The 16981-nt window shown below is 43.2% G+C and overlaps 1 protein-coding gene across 1 annotated transcript in view; it reads left to right on the top strand.

Annotated features, from left to right (window-relative positions):
• Positions 1-16981, top strand: part of NOC3L (NOC3 like DNA replication regulator) — a 123969-nt gene that overhangs the window by 14591 nt on the left and 92397 nt on the right. The window contains exons 2-7 of the mRNA XM_089687780.1: positions 8676-8883; positions 9991-10114; positions 13348-13505; positions 13597-13659; positions 16025-16155; positions 16702-16863. Of these exons, the coding sequence (XP_089543906.1) occupies positions 8676-8883; positions 9991-10114; positions 13348-13505; positions 13597-13659; positions 16025-16155; positions 16702-16863 (846 nt within the window). The remainder of the gene's footprint in view (positions 1-8675; positions 8884-9990; positions 10115-13347; positions 13506-13596; positions 13660-16024; positions 16156-16701; positions 16864-16981) is intronic.

Raw genomic sequence — 16981 nt, 5'->3', positions numbered from 1 at the left:
CCAATACTTTTGGCAATATAGTGTAAGTTCCCGGAAGCTGTATGGGTAGCATATGAAATCTATATAGGATTTTTGGGACCATTATTATTTTTACAAAATTTATCCGACCTATTCAGGAGAGTGGTCTCCTCAGTTAATCCGTTATATCATTTTCCCTAGTCATCTTCCAGGACAGCTTAACATGAGAGATCCTCCCAGGTTCCACCTTCTTTTCCTATAAGTAGCCTCTCTCCCTGGGGGACCCTCAGTACTAGTGTTTCCTTTCGGGCCAGGAAGAACTGCTCCTGTGTTGTTTTTTTTTTTTTGTTTTTTTTTGTTTATGGTCTTCTGGCAGGGTACAGAGGCCACCTGGATGGGGCTACCCTCCCTAGTTTTATCAAGGCAGGGGCCTTGGGGGGCGGCCTCTCCAGTGTTCCCTGCAAAACCCACCTTTCCTCCAGGGGTTTGGGGTGACTGCACCTTCCTTTTTGGTCCAGCGGGGCTCTCCAGGGGTGAGAGCCCGCTCCACTGGCTTACCGGGAGGGCCTGCTACCCTGTGAGGTAAGGAACAGCCTACCTTGCTCCGCTTCACGCTGACATCCCGGCAAGGAGGCGCGGGCGGATGATGTCATGGCCGGGGATTGTCATTTCCGGCCGGCGGGACCCACAAGCGTCACTTCCGGAGCTTGGACAGGAAGAGGCTCCGCCGCCATCATAAGTATGGACGGAAGGCCTCGATTTTGCCCACGCCACGGCCGCTTCAGCACAACGGCCGTGAGGGGAAGCCAGCGTGCTGGGACCTGATGGCAGGGCGGAGCCCTGCTACCCTTGAAAGTCAGCCGCGCTGAGGGCGGGAAAGCTTGCTGCACTGAATCCTGGGATGGAGGCAGATCTGTCAGAGCTGGGGGAGGCCAGCTGTAAGATGGGCCCACAGGAGGAAGAGAGTAGAGACAAAGAGGTCCTCTGTGAAGTCAAGAGGAAATGTGCTAACTGCAAGAAGAGGCTTGGAAAAAACAGCTATGCCAAGAGTGCATTGACAGGCTGACTAAAAAAGAGTCGGGGTCGCTCTTTAAAGATTTTCTACAAAATATGACGCAGGAAATGTCTCAAAACCTTTCAAAATTTCAGGGAGCAAATGCAGGAACCGGACCTGGACGAGCCCCAGCCAGGCACCTCAGGCGTTTCCCTGCCGGCTAAGAAGAGGAGACAGGACCCGGGTGCCGTTACGGTCCAAGAGGACGAACCTTCCGGTACTTCCGACTCAGAGGAAGGCAAGACGGAAGAGCAGGACCACAGGTCTCAGAGATTCCTTTTTCCGGTAGAGGATAAAGGAAGGTCTCCTGAAGGTAATCTACGATACCCTGGACTTAGAATAGGAACGACCAGATCTCTCTCTACATGACCAGCGTTACGTGGGGCTACAGAAGAAAAGCGCCGCGCATTCCCGGTCCACTCCACCCTATGGTCTACCATAAGGAGGGAATGGGAAGAGCCGGAAAGGAAGGCATTTTTTTCCTAAAAATCTGAAAAGGCGTTTCCGTTTAAGGACGAAGATGTGTCCATATGGGAGTCCTGCCCGAAACCAGACGCCCCACTTTCGAAGATCTCTAAATCCACAGATCTATCGTTTGAAGACAGAGGCTCTTTAAAGGATCCAATGGACCGCAAGGCCGACACATTTCTTAAAATGGCATGGGAATCATCTGTGGTAAACTTTAAACCAGCAATAGCAACTACCTGCGTTTCCAGAACCCTGGATGTATGGCTGGGTCAGCTTCACTCTCACCTGGAACAAGGTACGCCAGCTGAGGAAATTCTCAAGTCATTACCGGTCTTGGAAAAAGCAGTGGCCTTCATCGCAGACGCATCGGCACTCATAACCTCATCCCGTAGAGCCATCTGGTTAAAATCCTGGCAGGGGGATGTCTCCTCCAAATCCAGGCTCTGCAGCGTACCCTTTGAAGGAAAACATGGAGACACTCATCCAGTCTCTTCATCCTATTCCAAGGCCCGATGAAGGGATACAATGCCTCCAAAGGCACCATCGCAAAATGGATGAGAGGCCATCTTGGAAGGATACAAAACTGCGTCACTGGCACCTCTCCCTGGCTTAGAGGCGCATTCAACCAGGGCCACCGCAGCTACCTGGGCGGAAAAGGCTGGGGCCTCCCCCTGACAGATCTGCAAGGCCGCAACGTGGTCCAGCTTCAGCACCTTCGCCAGACACTACCGGTTGGACCTGATCGGCAACGAAGACCAGGCGTTTGTCAGAAAGGTCCTGCGTGCGACAGCCCCCCCCCTAATGTACATATTCCTATTCAATATTCCCATATGAAGCTGTCCTGGAAGATGACTAGGGAAAACGCAGTTATTTATCTGTTGACTGCATTTCCAGGAATCTTCCAGGACAGGGTAACTCCCTCCCGATTACTGTGTACTTATATGCTGGTGTTCTGTCATGCAATGAACTAGTGATATATTGTTTCTACTGCCATCTTTATGCTTTCTCCTAGACCTTCGGTCATATTCCTGTACTGAGGGTCCCCCAGGGAGAGAGGCTACTCATAGGAAAAGAAGGTGGAACAGGTGTTTCCTGGGAGGAGCCTATCTCTCATGTGAAGCTGTCCTGGAAGATTCCTGGAAATACAGTTAACAGGTAAATAACTGCATTTTATTAATGGGATGTATTTTATTTTATATAGATTCTTAGAGGACGAGGTTAATTTTATTCCCAGACATTTTAATTCTCTTTCCCTCCATGCTAAGGGGAATTCTCTCTGCAAAACCTTTTTTTTCAATTATCGGAAAACATTAATATTCAGAATCTCTGATTTAGACGGGTTGATTTTTAAATTTGATAAATCTCCATAATTGTTCATTATTCTTATTAGATTGGGTAGTGTCAGCCTAGGGCAGTGATGGCGAACCTTTTTGAGCCCGAGTGCCCAAACTGCAACACACAACCAACTTTTTTATTTCATATTTATTAAGTGCCAACACTGGAATTAATCACTTGCCTACCGGGCACTTCTACCCCCTTCCTGCCCAGGACAATTTTCAGCTTTCAGTGCTGTTGCACTTAACAAAGACAATTGTGCGGTCATGCAACACTGTAACCATATGCAATTTTTATCATTTTTTTCACACAAATAGAGCTTTTTTTGGTGGTATTTAATCACCACTGGGTGTTTTATTTTTTGCACTATAAATGAAAAAAGGGCAAAAATTAAAAACATAAAAGGTTTCCTTTGCTTCTATTCTAAAATTTTGCAAACAGGTAATATTTCTTCTTTGATGTGCGTTGGTGAGGCTGCACTGATAGGCAGCACTGATGGGCATTGATGAGGCGGCACAGATAGGTAGCACTGATGAGGCGGCACTGGTGAGCATTGATGAGGAGGCTCTGATGATGCACTGATATGCAGGAAATGATGGGCACTGATAAGCGGCACTGACAGCACCAACTGGAGGCACTGACAGACGGCACTGACCGGCGGCACTGCTGGGCATCATTGATGGGTGGCACTGATGGGCAGCACTAATGAGGTGTCACAGATAGGTGGCACTGATAGGCGACACTGATAATGGGTACTGATAGACAGCACTGATAGGTGGCACTGACTGACATCACTGCTGGGCACTGACTGGCACAACCGCTGGGCACTGACTGGTGGCACTGACTGGCAGCACTGCTGGGCTGCACTGGTGGGCACAGGTGGGCGGCACAGGTGGGCACTGGTGGGTGCATTGCTGGGCACAGGTGGGCGCACTGTTGGGCACAGGTGGGCGCACTGTTGGGCACAGGTGGGCGCACTGTTGGGCACAGGTGGGCGCACTGTTGGGCACATGTGGGCGCACTGTTGGGCACATGTGGGCGCATTGCTGGGCACAGGTGGGCGCATTGCTGGGCACAAGTGGGCGGAACTTGTGTGTGGCACAGGTGGGCACCGATCATCAGGGCACTGATGATCAGTGACCCTGATGATCGGTGCCGATCCCTGTTCTGACAACTGCCGGTTTTCGGCAGTACTTTCCTCACGATCTGACAGCGTGAGGAAAGTGCAGCCGAGAACCGGCATTTGCATTTCCCAGGGATCAGCGTGTCATTGGACACGGCTGATCACGTGGTAAAAGGCCGCTGTGATTGGCCTTTTACCATGTCACGTGATCAGCTGTGTCCGCAGGACACAGCGATCACGGAGATCGCCCGGTGCGCGCCCCCGGAGGTGCGCAGGAGAGCGCGTTCTCTTCCTCTCTTCCTCCTGGCGTGCCCACTGAGATGGCTCTGCGTGCCAGCTCTGGCACGCGTGCCATAGGTTCGCCATCACTGGCCTAGGGTTTACTACATAAAATAGCATATCATCAGCATATGCTGCCACTTTATGTTCTATCTCTCCTATCTGTATTCCTTTTACATCCAGACTGTTTCGTACAGTTGCCAGCAGAGGCTCTAAAGATATGACAAACGGGCAAGAGCGGACACCCCTGTATACATTTAAAAAAAACTCTGATAACGAGCCATTGACCTTTACTGCGGCTGATGGTTGGCTGTAAAGCTTTCCTATCCACTCTCTCATTTTGGGACCAATTCCCAAAACCTCAAATGTATCCGTCATAAAGCCTCAATCTACTCTATCGAAAGCCTACTCAGCGTCTATTTATAAGATCAATACAGGGTTTTTTTCTCTTTTTTTCTATAAGGAATAATGATCTCTACAGGGATGTGCAATTCATATCGCCCAACGCCCGGGACATGCAGTTCCAGGCTTCGGGCAGGTGGCTTTTATTTACATTTAGCCCTGCTGTGGGCAAGCAGCAGGGTTTACATTTTTTTTTTTTGCACAGCGGACACCGTTGTAGCATGAACAGATCTTCATGCTACACCAGAGTTAGCAGGCTCTCCACTCACCTATGCTGCCTGTCCAGTGCAGGCAGTCCCCTTTCCGCTGGCCTCTCACTAGCTCAAGGGCTCCCTCAGCCCATCCACTCTGCTTGGCGGCCCCATTCAGTCCTGGCAACTCCCACACTTCTCTTACTCTCCTGGCCACTCCCACACTACTTTTACTCTTCTCCTCCTTCTTGGATACACTGACAAGCTGCCCTTCTCGCACCCCCTCACCTCAGCACTCGCACTCCTTCTCTCAATTTGTATCCCTCTGTCTGAATACACTCTTCTGCAAAACACACGCAGGGCGGGTGGCCTCAGGACCCAGACCACCATACAGAACATATCAATGGCAGCACACATTAACCTCTGTCCTATTACTACTTATCTACTCCACCTGCCACATCCACATACTGCATTGCACTTTTTGATTGCTGAACCTAGGGGTAATCAGAGGTGGCATGCCACCTTGAACCATCCCCGCACTCACAATGCCACTTAGGACAAACCCCACTCTCAGCAGCACACCTCTATAGGTATGGTCAGAGGCTTGATTGCTAAATGAAGTGATGGTCAGCCTTAATTAAATACGGTTTTGGTTAAAAAAAAATTTTTTATCAGGACAAGTAGATTGTCGTGAGGGACAAGTAGACTGGGACCCCGATTTAGTCTCTTGGACAAGTAGTTTTATAAAACAAATTTCCACACACCTGATCTTAGCCCATGGTCTCTTCCCTCCCAGGGATGAATCCTACTTGATCTAAATGAATCCATTCCGGCATGAAGACTTTTAGCCTAGTAGCCAGAACTTTCGCATATAGTTTTGTATCAGTATTTAACAGTGAGATAGGCCTGTAGCTGGCACATTGGGTCCTATCTTTCCCCTCTTTCTGTATGATTGTAATATGTGCTTGCAATGACTCCTCCCTCATTTCCATTCCACCTCCTAGTACATTCATATATGTACACAGTTTAGGAACTAATTGTGTTTTAAATTTCTTATATCTCACAGTATACCTGTCTGGCCCAGGACTCCTCCCCTCAACTGTACCCTTTAGTGCCTCCTGGATTTCCTCCTGTATTATTGTTTTTTCTAAAAGAGCTAGGTGTTCCTCTCCCAATCTCGGTAGTCCCGCCTCTTTTTAAATACGTCTTTCTTTTTCTAATTCTTTCTTCTCCTCCTTTTAGGATTTTCGGGTTCACTTCATACAACTTCCTATAATATTTTTTGAATGCAGTAGTGATATCAGTGGTTGAGTACACCATTTCACCATTATCTTTAATTTTCTCTATATAATTCCTCAATTTCTTATTTCTCAGTGCTCTCATTAAATATTTTTTAGGTCTATTCCCCCAGTGATATTTCTCTTGCCATCATGTTAAATATTCTCGTTTCTTGCTACATTAAATTATTTCATCTTTTTTTTATTTTTTTTATTTTTTATTTATTTTCTCTTGTGTGTCTTTTACTATTTTCTTTTTATGTACTTCTTCTAGTTCATAAAGTTCCCTTATTAACGTATCTATTTTCTTTTGATATTCTTTCTTTTTCTACTCCAATTGCTATCAAAATTCCCCTCATATATGCCTTATTTGCTTCCCACACCATAGCAATTGAGACTTCTTCAGTCTAATTTATTTCAAACTATTGTTCCTTTTATTTATTTATTTATTTTTTACTCTCAGTTCCATCTTGTGATCCTGGAGGAGTGTCTCATTTAGTTTCCACATATTTATCTTCTGTTGCTCTTCCCCCTAATAACTTCATTGTGACAGGTGCATGGTCCAATATTGTAACTTCTATATTTACTTTAACCAACGACTCCCAAGAGTCTATGTTCTATCAGTATAAAATCTAATCTTGAATACGTCGCATGTGCAGGAGAATAGAATGTCTATTCTTTATCTGGGATGTTTAATTCCCCACACATCTATCTTGTGACTTTTATCGGTGTCCAGCAGAGCACATGTTAAAGCTTGTAGGAGGAGTTTTCTTTCTGCTCTAGGAGGATGCAGAACCCCTGACCTCTGTCTGGACAGTGCTGATTGGCCCTGTGCTGATCTCATGCGATCTCCCAAAAAAAGAAAAAAAACCTCTACCAATACACACCAAACTGAGCATGTGCAGAGTGACTCCACACGTTGTCTTATCAGGAGATAAGAGGGGAACACTTGAAGAGGAGAGGAGAGAGAAGTCAGGCTAAAACAGCCTTTTTACGAAATGCAGAGGATTAACCCCTTAGGTTCCACAGTGAGTATAACAAGCATGCTTTACTGCATATACACACTAATTTTACTGTTCTGGGTTTAGTAACACTTGCAAAGAGTCAATATTTTCAGTGTTGACCCCTCTTTTTCAAGACCTCTGTAATTCGCCCTGACATGCTATAAATCTGCTTCTGGGCCACATCCTGATTGATGGCAGCCAATTCTTGCATAATCAATGCTTGGAGTTTGTCAGAATTTGTGGGAATTCTTTTGTTCACTCGCCTCTTGAGGATTGATGACAAGTTCTCAATGGGATTAAGTTTTGGGAAGTTTCCTTGCCATGGACCCAAAATTTTGATATTTTGATCCCCAAGCCACTTAGTTATTGCTTTTGCCTTATGGCGAGGAGCTCCATCATGCTGGAAAAGGCATTGTTCATCATCAAACTGTTCTTGGATGGTTGGGAGAAGTTGCTCTCGGAGGATGTTTTTGTACCATTCTTTATTCATGGCTGTGTTCCCACTCCCTTGGCTGAGAAGCAACCCCACACATGAATGGTCTCTGGATGCTTTATTGTTGGCATGACATAGGACTGATGGTAGCACTCACCTTTTCTTCTCCAGACAAGGTTTTTTCTGGATTTCCAAAACAGAAAGGGGATTCATCAAAGAAAATGACTTTATCCTCAGCAATCCAATCCCTGAACCTTTTGCAGAATATCAGTTTGTCCCTGAAGAGAAGTGGCTTCTTTGATGCCCTTCTTGACACAGCCCATCCTCCAAAAGTCTTCACCTCACTGTGCGTGCAGAAGCACTCACACCTACCTGCTGCCATTCTTGAGCAAGCTCTGCACTGCTGGTTCCCCTGATCCCACAGCTTAATTAACTTTCGAAGATGGTCCTGGTGCTTGCTGGACTTTCTTCGGCACCCTGAAGCCTTCTTCACAACAATGAAGTTCTTGATGATCCAGTAAATGGTTGATTTTAGATGCAATCTTAGTAGCAGCAATATCCTTGCCTGTGAATCCCTTTTTTGTGCTATGCAATGAAGACTGCACTTGTTTCCTTCCTAATAATTGTCATTCTCAAAACTTTTGACCAGGGCTGTATGTGTATGGATAAAGGATAATATTTTGTGTCATTTTAAGGTAGTGTGATGTATCTATAGCTTTTGTATTATTTTAAAATGACATGTAAGCTGACAAATAATGTATACTCGTCCATCCTTACCTCTCCATTCCAGCAAAATCTTTGCTTCATTTCTCTAATGGAGCAGGGTCTTCTGGTATGGAGGAGAATATTACCTCCCTTGTGTGATAGTGCTCGAGCCTGGGCCACAAATTGTAAAGACCTGAACACTGTCATCTGCGAGAAGTATTGTCATCCACACAGGTAAGTTTCAACACTGGTGCTTTCCCAGGATAGACTTGTGAAGCAGTCAGGCCACTCGGGAGCCTGGACAGGTGCGTGCTGGGGATGAGGGTCCAGGAATCGCTGTCACAACACTTGTCCTGAACAAGCTGTGTATTTTAAAGAGCACAAATGTATTTCTGTGAATGTATCTAGCTTGATGCAAAGAACTCTTCCTTTTGCCTCTTTTGTAGAGGAGACATAGGAAACAAGCGCCTAGCTTTCGCAAATTGCTGAAGACCAGCAAACTCAAGCTTGAAAATAAGTTGAAGAACAAGCAGTACAAACAGGAGAGCTCTGCGAAGAAACACAGGAAAGAACAGAAGAAGCTGCGGGAGGCTGTGCGGGATGTCAGCTCTAAAAGACCTGTCCCCCTGGAGAATGTCAAGAAGAAACAGCCAGGTACCAACAGGAGTACAATATGAATGTAGCTTTTGATGAATATTAGTGCACAAGGTGCTCTTTGCACTATAAATTAAATGGAAACTGTAATATTTATGATTGCTTTTAGATGTGTGTAACAGATCAACTAATAAACACAGAACCAAAAATGTAATAATTTGCAGTCCAACAATCCTTAGATGCAATTGCCACATTAGTTTACTTTTTTTTTTAGACTTTTTTTTATCCTCTCTCTTCACCTGGTGATTTGCAAGTAACACACTGAAGCCAAGCTCCAGCTCACACTACAGTTGCATCAACCGTTATGTTCCTTTTGGGATAAAGGTTTTACATGAATACATAAAAGTTGATCATTGTAAGCACCCCTGACAGTGGTAAATCTCAACACTGACTGCTACATTTGCAGAAGAGCTTGTTCTGTTGAAAAACAGACTTACTGGCCAGATCATCAGGTGAACGTAAAAGAGCCTAAAGAATGAAACTAATGCAACCATCACATCTAAGAATTGGTAAGCTGCAGTATAATAAGTGTTTGCTTTGGGGTTTAATACTGCTTTAATGTAAAGGATATTATCAATATTACAAACTTTGATTCTGTGTGCAGCTTGTGATTTTTAATGTGGAACATCCTTTTTCCTTATCTTTTTCCTTGTCTTTTTCCTTTAACTGCTTATTAAATAAACCCCAAAAGACTCTTTTTAGTCATGATTGTGGCCAGAGACTTTAATGTGGACTGTCTAGTCTGGAAGTACGGCAGTAGCAGATTTGCGTATGTGGAGAGTTTTTCCTTCTTTTAAAAAGAAACAAAAAGTAGTTTGTGTGCTATATTTGATTTGAAGTGCAAGTTTTAATGGTAGATCTATTTAAAAGCATAGTCCTGGTTTAATATCATGTTTCACCTATATTTATGATGTAATGTGAAAATTTGGTAAATGGACAGTTTTTATTATATCATTGTTGGTGCATTTACGACATTTTTATAAAAGGTGGACTAAGCCCTAATAATGTATTTAGCTCATAGCTGTCAAGCTATTGACAGCTATTAAGTACTTTTAATTAAACTTTGTTATTGGCATGAATTACATAATCGCTTTTACCTTCTTGTAGCCATTGAAGAAAATGAACTGGATGAAGAGTCCCTCCCTCTGGACATGATTGATGAAGATGACCTGCAGCTTATGCGGGAGATGGCTCAGAGAGCGTCTTTCTTGACCAGAGATCTTTCTTCCAGGTATTATCACATAAAGCGTAATGTAATTTTATTTTTGAGAAGACCATTTTTTTTGCTTAGTGGTTCTTTTGATTTAAAAATAAATTTACATCCATGCTTGAGCTAAGCTCTGTAATACCTTGTTGGATTCTACAGCCTATCTACAGGTATTTTAGTATCTTTCAGACCAGCTACTAACAGCCTGTGAGTACCTGTGGCCTTGCATCAGCTCCATGCAGTTGCAACATGTCTGTATATGGCTCATGTTTTTCTATTGATTTTGGGGTCATATACTCTCTGCATTCTGAGGGCACTGATGTCTGGATTTCTGCCCCCCTAAGGTTATAGGGCCTATCTCATTGGAGTCATCCTGAGCCGTGACTTCTACTGCAGTCACACAAGACTTTGTGGCTAAATTCACTGAATTCCTCATGAATGCTGATTGTAGAGGCTGTAAGCATGCTTCTGTGCCTTCTTCTGTAGGATCCTTTTCTGATCTCCATTTGTCAAACTTTGGCAAAACGGTTTATATCTCTCAATCTCTCCACCGATGGACTCCTTTCCGATAGAATGTGGAACAGATGTCTGGAGCCCTATGCTTTGGTTGTGATGGCTTGCTATAAGCATCTTAGTTTATCATGCTTATGGTTTTCTATTGAGATACATAGAGCACTCTTCTTGAAGTGGATCTTCACCCTCTTAATCAACTTCCCTCCACTCCACCCCTCCCCCCATCCTGTATTGTACGATATTTGCCTAGGCAAAGGACTTGCACACTGCCCGCAGTGCCTCCCGATATTCACGTCACATATCCCAGGAGGCAAAGTCTTTCAGGAGAGGACGAACGGGCAGGCCTATTGGCGCATCATTGGGAGGTCCGCTCCCTAAGCCCGGGATGAGCCAGCGGGCCTCTCCATGAAGTTAAAACATGGCATTGCAGGATAAAGCTGTGGCTGGGCTTGAAAGCATCTCGGCAGGACAACGCTGAAATATGCATATTCCACGTTCAAATAAGCGGGGCTGAAAGGGAAAAAAAAAAAGGGGAGAGGGGTTGTGTGGAAATCTGCTTTAAGGTGCTGGGAGGCGAATTATGTGCCCAAGTAGCACCTGACTTGTTTGGTCTTAGAGGGATGCCTTCTTTTCAAGCCTGCCATTAACATTATCATCAAGTATTTTGCTAGAAGTCCGAATGTTCAGCTGTCTCAGCGTAAGAAGTCCAAGGCCTCATGCACACTGTAACTGTCAAACACCCATTTTACAGGCGTTTAACTTTTTTTTTCTTCTTTCTGTCCCCAAATGTACCTCCTATGTAAGACTGCGTCAAAGCACTAAAATTGCATTCAGGAGAGGAGCAATTGGGCAGAAAAACAATGACGCACCTAAACGCTTGTAAAGGCTTTTTAAACGCTAGGTGCATTTTAGCTCTTGAAAGTTCATGCATTTCAATAGCCAGAATCATAATTTATGAAATTATGAAAGCACAAAAGCGTGACGCGCCTGAATGCGATTTTTTTTTTTCCTCCCATTTTTTGTCAGGAGGAATCCGTTCAGAAGAGCTCTGTGTGCATGAGACCTAGGAAAAGGTCTTCTGAGTCTCACCATTCAACTTAACTTACTCCGGGAGTTGTCCAGCAAAAACTGGTTCAATGGCTGTCTGCAGGGCTCAAGTCAGGGATCCTGCTTAAGGTCCTGGTGAAGTCTTCAGCATTAAGGTGTGCTCCAACTTGCTAAGTGGAGGGATAATTGCAAATCTTTTGGGTTCACATGCTGATCTCTTGCTTTTGGCATTCTGCAGTTGCACAAGAGGGTAGGGGTGAACAGCTTAACAGACCTTCCCCTGCTTTGGCTAATTTTCTACCCAGGTGTTCTTGCCCTAACCCCTGTGCCAACAGCCTCAGGAGTTGTCGTACCCTCACCATCTTCCTCAGAACAATTCTCTCTTTGGTCCATGTTGGTCCTTTAGCGGTACCTGGCACCCTTCAATGTTTGTTTTTTGTTTTGTTTTTTTATCTAGAGTGACCCTTTGCCTTGCATGGTCATCTAGGATCAGCACTAGTTTTTCTCCAGTTTAACAGGGACCCTGCAGCCTTTAGTATAATCACAACACACGGGGGGGCCTCTGGATGTTGATTTCATTGTCTGCCCTAGTACCTTTTTCTTGGCATCCTCTATTGTGGAGCACTCAGTTGACCTCCTGTTAAGAGAACAGTCTCCGTGGGAATTAGCAGCATACATTTCCTCTATAGAATAAATAAGCCGGAACGATCCAGCTGGGTCTGGTTTCATCCAATATCAGAGCTGAAAGCTGTCAGTCATCTCTAGGTGATATTAACCAGCATGATACTACAGTGGAAAGGTACACAGCAGGTTTGCCTTCTTGTCATTAGCCAGGGATTTACTTTTCGCTTTGCTTCTCAGCACCTCTGTAGTGGAATACAATGTGGAATTGAATATGATGATTTTATATTTTGGTCAGAAATACTTTACTTGATTAATTACCTGACCCTGAGAATTTTGTAGCCTTCCCATACTTTTCTCAGAATACCTTTTCTCATAAATTTTGTTTGAGTTCTGCACCAAAGAATCTATTCTGCATGTCACCCAGAGGTCCCCCTTGGTCTACTGAGCATCTCTATACATTACCTCTGATTACCTGCTTATCAGGCCCCCTTGCAACCTTTCACTCCACAGGGCTCTACTTTCATGCTCCTGGAGTCACTGTACAGCATGACGGATGCAGTTCTATTGGCTTTTATGGAGGACCCAATTACTTTTGTGAATTTTAAATATCTGTTACAGAGACAAATGAATGTGCTTTTTTTATTAATGTATTTCTTTTTTACTTATTTATACAAAGGTATGATATAATATGGATGAGATCTCAAACTTGTAGAGTCCACGTTCTAAAAACCTCTTAAAATCTATTAAGAGCTAGGGAACGTTGGGCAACAGATTGTCATTTGTATTATATGGCTTAACATGAATTCAAGTTGTGTGCTTTTCTGACTAGGTGAGTCTTCTGAGAACGCTTAAGTAAAAAGTTAAATGATAGCTAATGTGCTTTAATTGCAGTAAATATATATATTTTTTTTAATGTGAAGTTTTTCCGCTTTCTAGTCTCTACAAAAACAGTTTTGTGTTTTTTTTCTTTTTAAATTTAAAGTACCTTTTTAAAATGAAATGCTGTCTACATGGGCAGGTAATATATATGGATAATGAGTGCAAATTATTTTTTTTTCCTGATTCTACTTCAGCCAACCAGTGCATGCTACAAAAAGAAAACAAGATAGTGTGATTGAGAAGTATGAGAAAATGCCCAGACGTATGAAGACCGAACCTGAAAAAGAGGTCATTCACCTACTGCCGATTAAAGATAAAAGTGGCATTATTCCCCAGAGCATAGAGAAGTCAAGTAATTGGTTTTATCACTTTACATTCTTATGTCTAATGCATGTGTTATGTGATTAATGCTCTGTCAATTTCATACAAATTATCTTCTGCAGTTGTTCGCTGTGAGGAGGAAGACGAGAACCAGGAAGAACTAATGGAGATGCAAGAAAATGGAGGTGACTTTTGTGGTCTATAAAACCTGAATATGTGCAGTCTACTTCTATTCTCAGCTGTTTTACAAACTAGTAATGCTGCAGGAAAATAGTTACACAGCAGAATCCTGTCCGTAGATATACATACACACAGAAGGAAATAAGTATTTGATCCCCTGCTGATTTTGAAAGTTTGCCCACTCATAAAAATGATCAGTCTAAAAATCGAATGGTAGGTGTATTGTAACACTGAGAGACAGAATAGCAACAAAAAATTCAAAAGAAATGCATGTCTAACAAATTTTGCACTGATTTTCAAGTTCATGAGGGAAATAAGTATTTGATCCCCTTTCATTCAGCAGGATTTCTGGCTACCAGGTGCCTTTCATACAGGTAACAAGCTGAGATTAGAAGCAGTCTCTAAAAGGTAGTGCTGCTAATCTAATTTTGTTACCTGTATAAAAGACACCTGTCCACGGGAGCAATCAAACAATCAGATTCCAAACTCTCCACCATGGCAAAGACCAAAGAGCTGTCCAAGGATGTCAGGGACAAGATTGTAGACCTACACAAGGCAGGACTGGGCTACCAAACTATCGCCAAGCAGCTTGGTGAGAAGGTGACAACAGTTGGTGCAATCATTCGCAAATGGAAGAAAAACAGAACAACTATCAGTCTCCCTAGGTCTGGTGCACCATGCAAGATCTCACCTCATGAAGTGTCAATGATCATGAGAACAGTGAGGAATTATCCCAGAACTACACGTGAGGATCTTGTCAATGATCTCCAGGCAGCTGGGACCACAGTCACCAAGAAAATAATTGGTAACACACTATACCGACAAGGATTGAAATCCTGCAGTGCCTGCAAGGTCCCTCTGCTCAAGAAAGCACATGTCCAGGCCCGTCTGAAGTTTGCCACTGAACATCTGAATGATGCAGAGGAGGACCAGATTTTGGTCAGATGAGACCAAAATCGAGCTCTTTGGCATGAACTCAACTCGCCGTATTTGGGAGGAGGAATGTTGCCTATGACCCCAAGAACACCATCCCAACTGCCAAACGTGGTGGAAACAAAGGGACGATGGACAGGGCAATGTACCATCAAATCTTCGGTGAGAACCTTCTTCCCTCAGCCGGGGCATTCAAAATGAGTCGTGGATGGGTGTTCCAGCATGACAATGATCCAAAACACATGACCAAGGCAACAATGGAGTGTCTCAAGAAGAAACACATTAAGGTCCTGTAGTAGCCTAGCCAGTCTCCAGACCTTAATCAAATTCAAAATTTGTGGAGGGAGCTGAAAGTTCGAGTTGCCAAACGTCAGCCACCAAACCTTAAAGACTTGGAGAGGATCTGCCAAGAGGAGGAGTGGGCCACAATCCCTCCTGAGAATTGTGCAAACCTGGTGGGCCCCCCCCCCTCCTTTTTTTTTTTTTTTTTTTTTTTTTTTATAAAGGCACTAAACCCCAATGATCTTTGATCTTTCATGTTGTTCTGGTAGTGGTGGATCTCCACCTCTCAAAGGTTGCCTGCCTCTGCTCTTTAGCCACTTAAAGTATGTTGGCATGCAGTGGGTGGTAGTGGGGGGCTCCAGGTCAACTTTTGCACTGCGGCCCACAAACTTCAAGCTACGCCTCTGCTATAGCGAGATTCGAACTGTCGAAACTATATCTGGCTTAATGCATTTTTTTTGTATATTTTAGTTCTTGAAGTTGTAGCACTAAAGTCCATTTCCAGTATGCAGTAGTTTGTAGTCCTTTTTTTTCTGCATATGTAATGTTAATAAATTAAACACTACATGGTATCAAACAAGTTTGTTACATTTCACAATGATGTGCACTTTAATGTGTATGAAGTATGTAATTTTACAGTTCAACTCCAGTCAACTTTTTTTTTTTTATATATTATATACCATGCCATCAATACCCAAAACTAATGTGAATGTAAGGCAGCCACACTCCATATTCAAAGTAACAATATCTCCACATAAACAGAACTATATCTGTGACGTATCGTATACTTCACATGAAATTCAAGCACACATGAAAATTAAACAAAAAATCTTTCAAAATCCAAAGTCTCAAAGGAATTCTTGTGACTTGTCACTGTAAAGTGACATTTCATCTCAGTGTTCGTCTAACAATCACTGCAAATGAAAAAGAAAAAACCCTTGTAAAAATCCCCCACCACCATCAGAAAGGATGAATGAATATTGTGGTGAAATTTCACTTACAGTGGCAAGTCACGAGAGGTACATTTGGGACTTTGGATTTTCTGTAAAGGTGAACTAACACAATAATCTTTAGATTTTTTTTTTTTTTTGGGACAACTCTCTTCATCCCTGTAAATTAATGAACCAAGGTATTTAGTTTTTTCTGTTTTTCCAGATGTGCCAGAAGAGCCACTTCCTTTGATGAGTACAGAAGAATTGATACAGCATAGAAGAGAAAAGTTGGAGGAGAAGAAGGTTCACATTGCGAGCTTGGCCTCAGCTATACTTGCAGATCCAGAGAACAGTGTGTGTGGTTTGTATTTTCAAAAACAGAACTATGTGTGTTCTTTCTCTTCTTTTTTTTTTTTCCTATATATATTTTAGTAGTCTGGGCACCAGGCAAACATTTATCAATGTAGCGTCATGTTAAAATGAAGCTTAAAGCTGCCCAACTGAAACCAGCAGCTGCATTGTGCCAGGAATACGTATTGCTTTGAATTGCCCCATTTTGTACTATTCTAAAGATATCTCCCCCAATATCCAGAGATGGTATTATGGGGTCTGAATTGCTTGTGGGCCCTGAGCAATTGTTTGGATTCTAACTGTTGGTCAGTTGGTCTCTGTTGATCAGTGTGTATTTATGCAAATAACATGGACATGCATTGGCAATGTGTGCATTCTAGGGATGATCTTGTTCTAAACATTATCACTGTACCTTAGTGTGAGAGGAGTTCAGGTATGCTCCCTATTTAATTTTGTAAAATTTAGCATTCATTCATTTTGCGAGAAAGCAGAATTTGGGGTTATTTATATTACATACTGACATAAAAATTTTATTTTACTTTTAAATAGATTAAAAAGCTGAAGGAACTACGTGCTATGTTAATGGAACAGGATTCTACTGTAGCAGTGACTGTCCGGAAGCTGGTATTGATCTCATTGATGGAAATATTTAAAGATCTTGCCCCCTCTTACAAGATTCGTCCACTGACAGACGAGGAAAAGGCTGCTCGGGTGAGAAGTGCATCGGAACTGTTGAGCACAAAGAGTTACAGCAGTGTTATTCTTGGTGTATAAAAAACACACATTGAGTATGTGCAGGGTGTAAACGACTTCATTTGGAGCGATTGTT

Source organism: Staurois parvus, unplaced genomic scaffold, assembly GCF_062004578.1.
Source record: "Staurois parvus isolate SC_StPar_1 unplaced genomic scaffold, SC_StPar_1.0 ptg000437l, whole genome shotgun sequence".
NCBI lineage: Eukaryota > Metazoa > Chordata > Amphibia > Anura > Ranidae > Staurois > Staurois parvus.
Note: the sequence above shows the minus strand (reverse complement) of the source record. Positions and strands in the feature narration are given on the sequence as shown.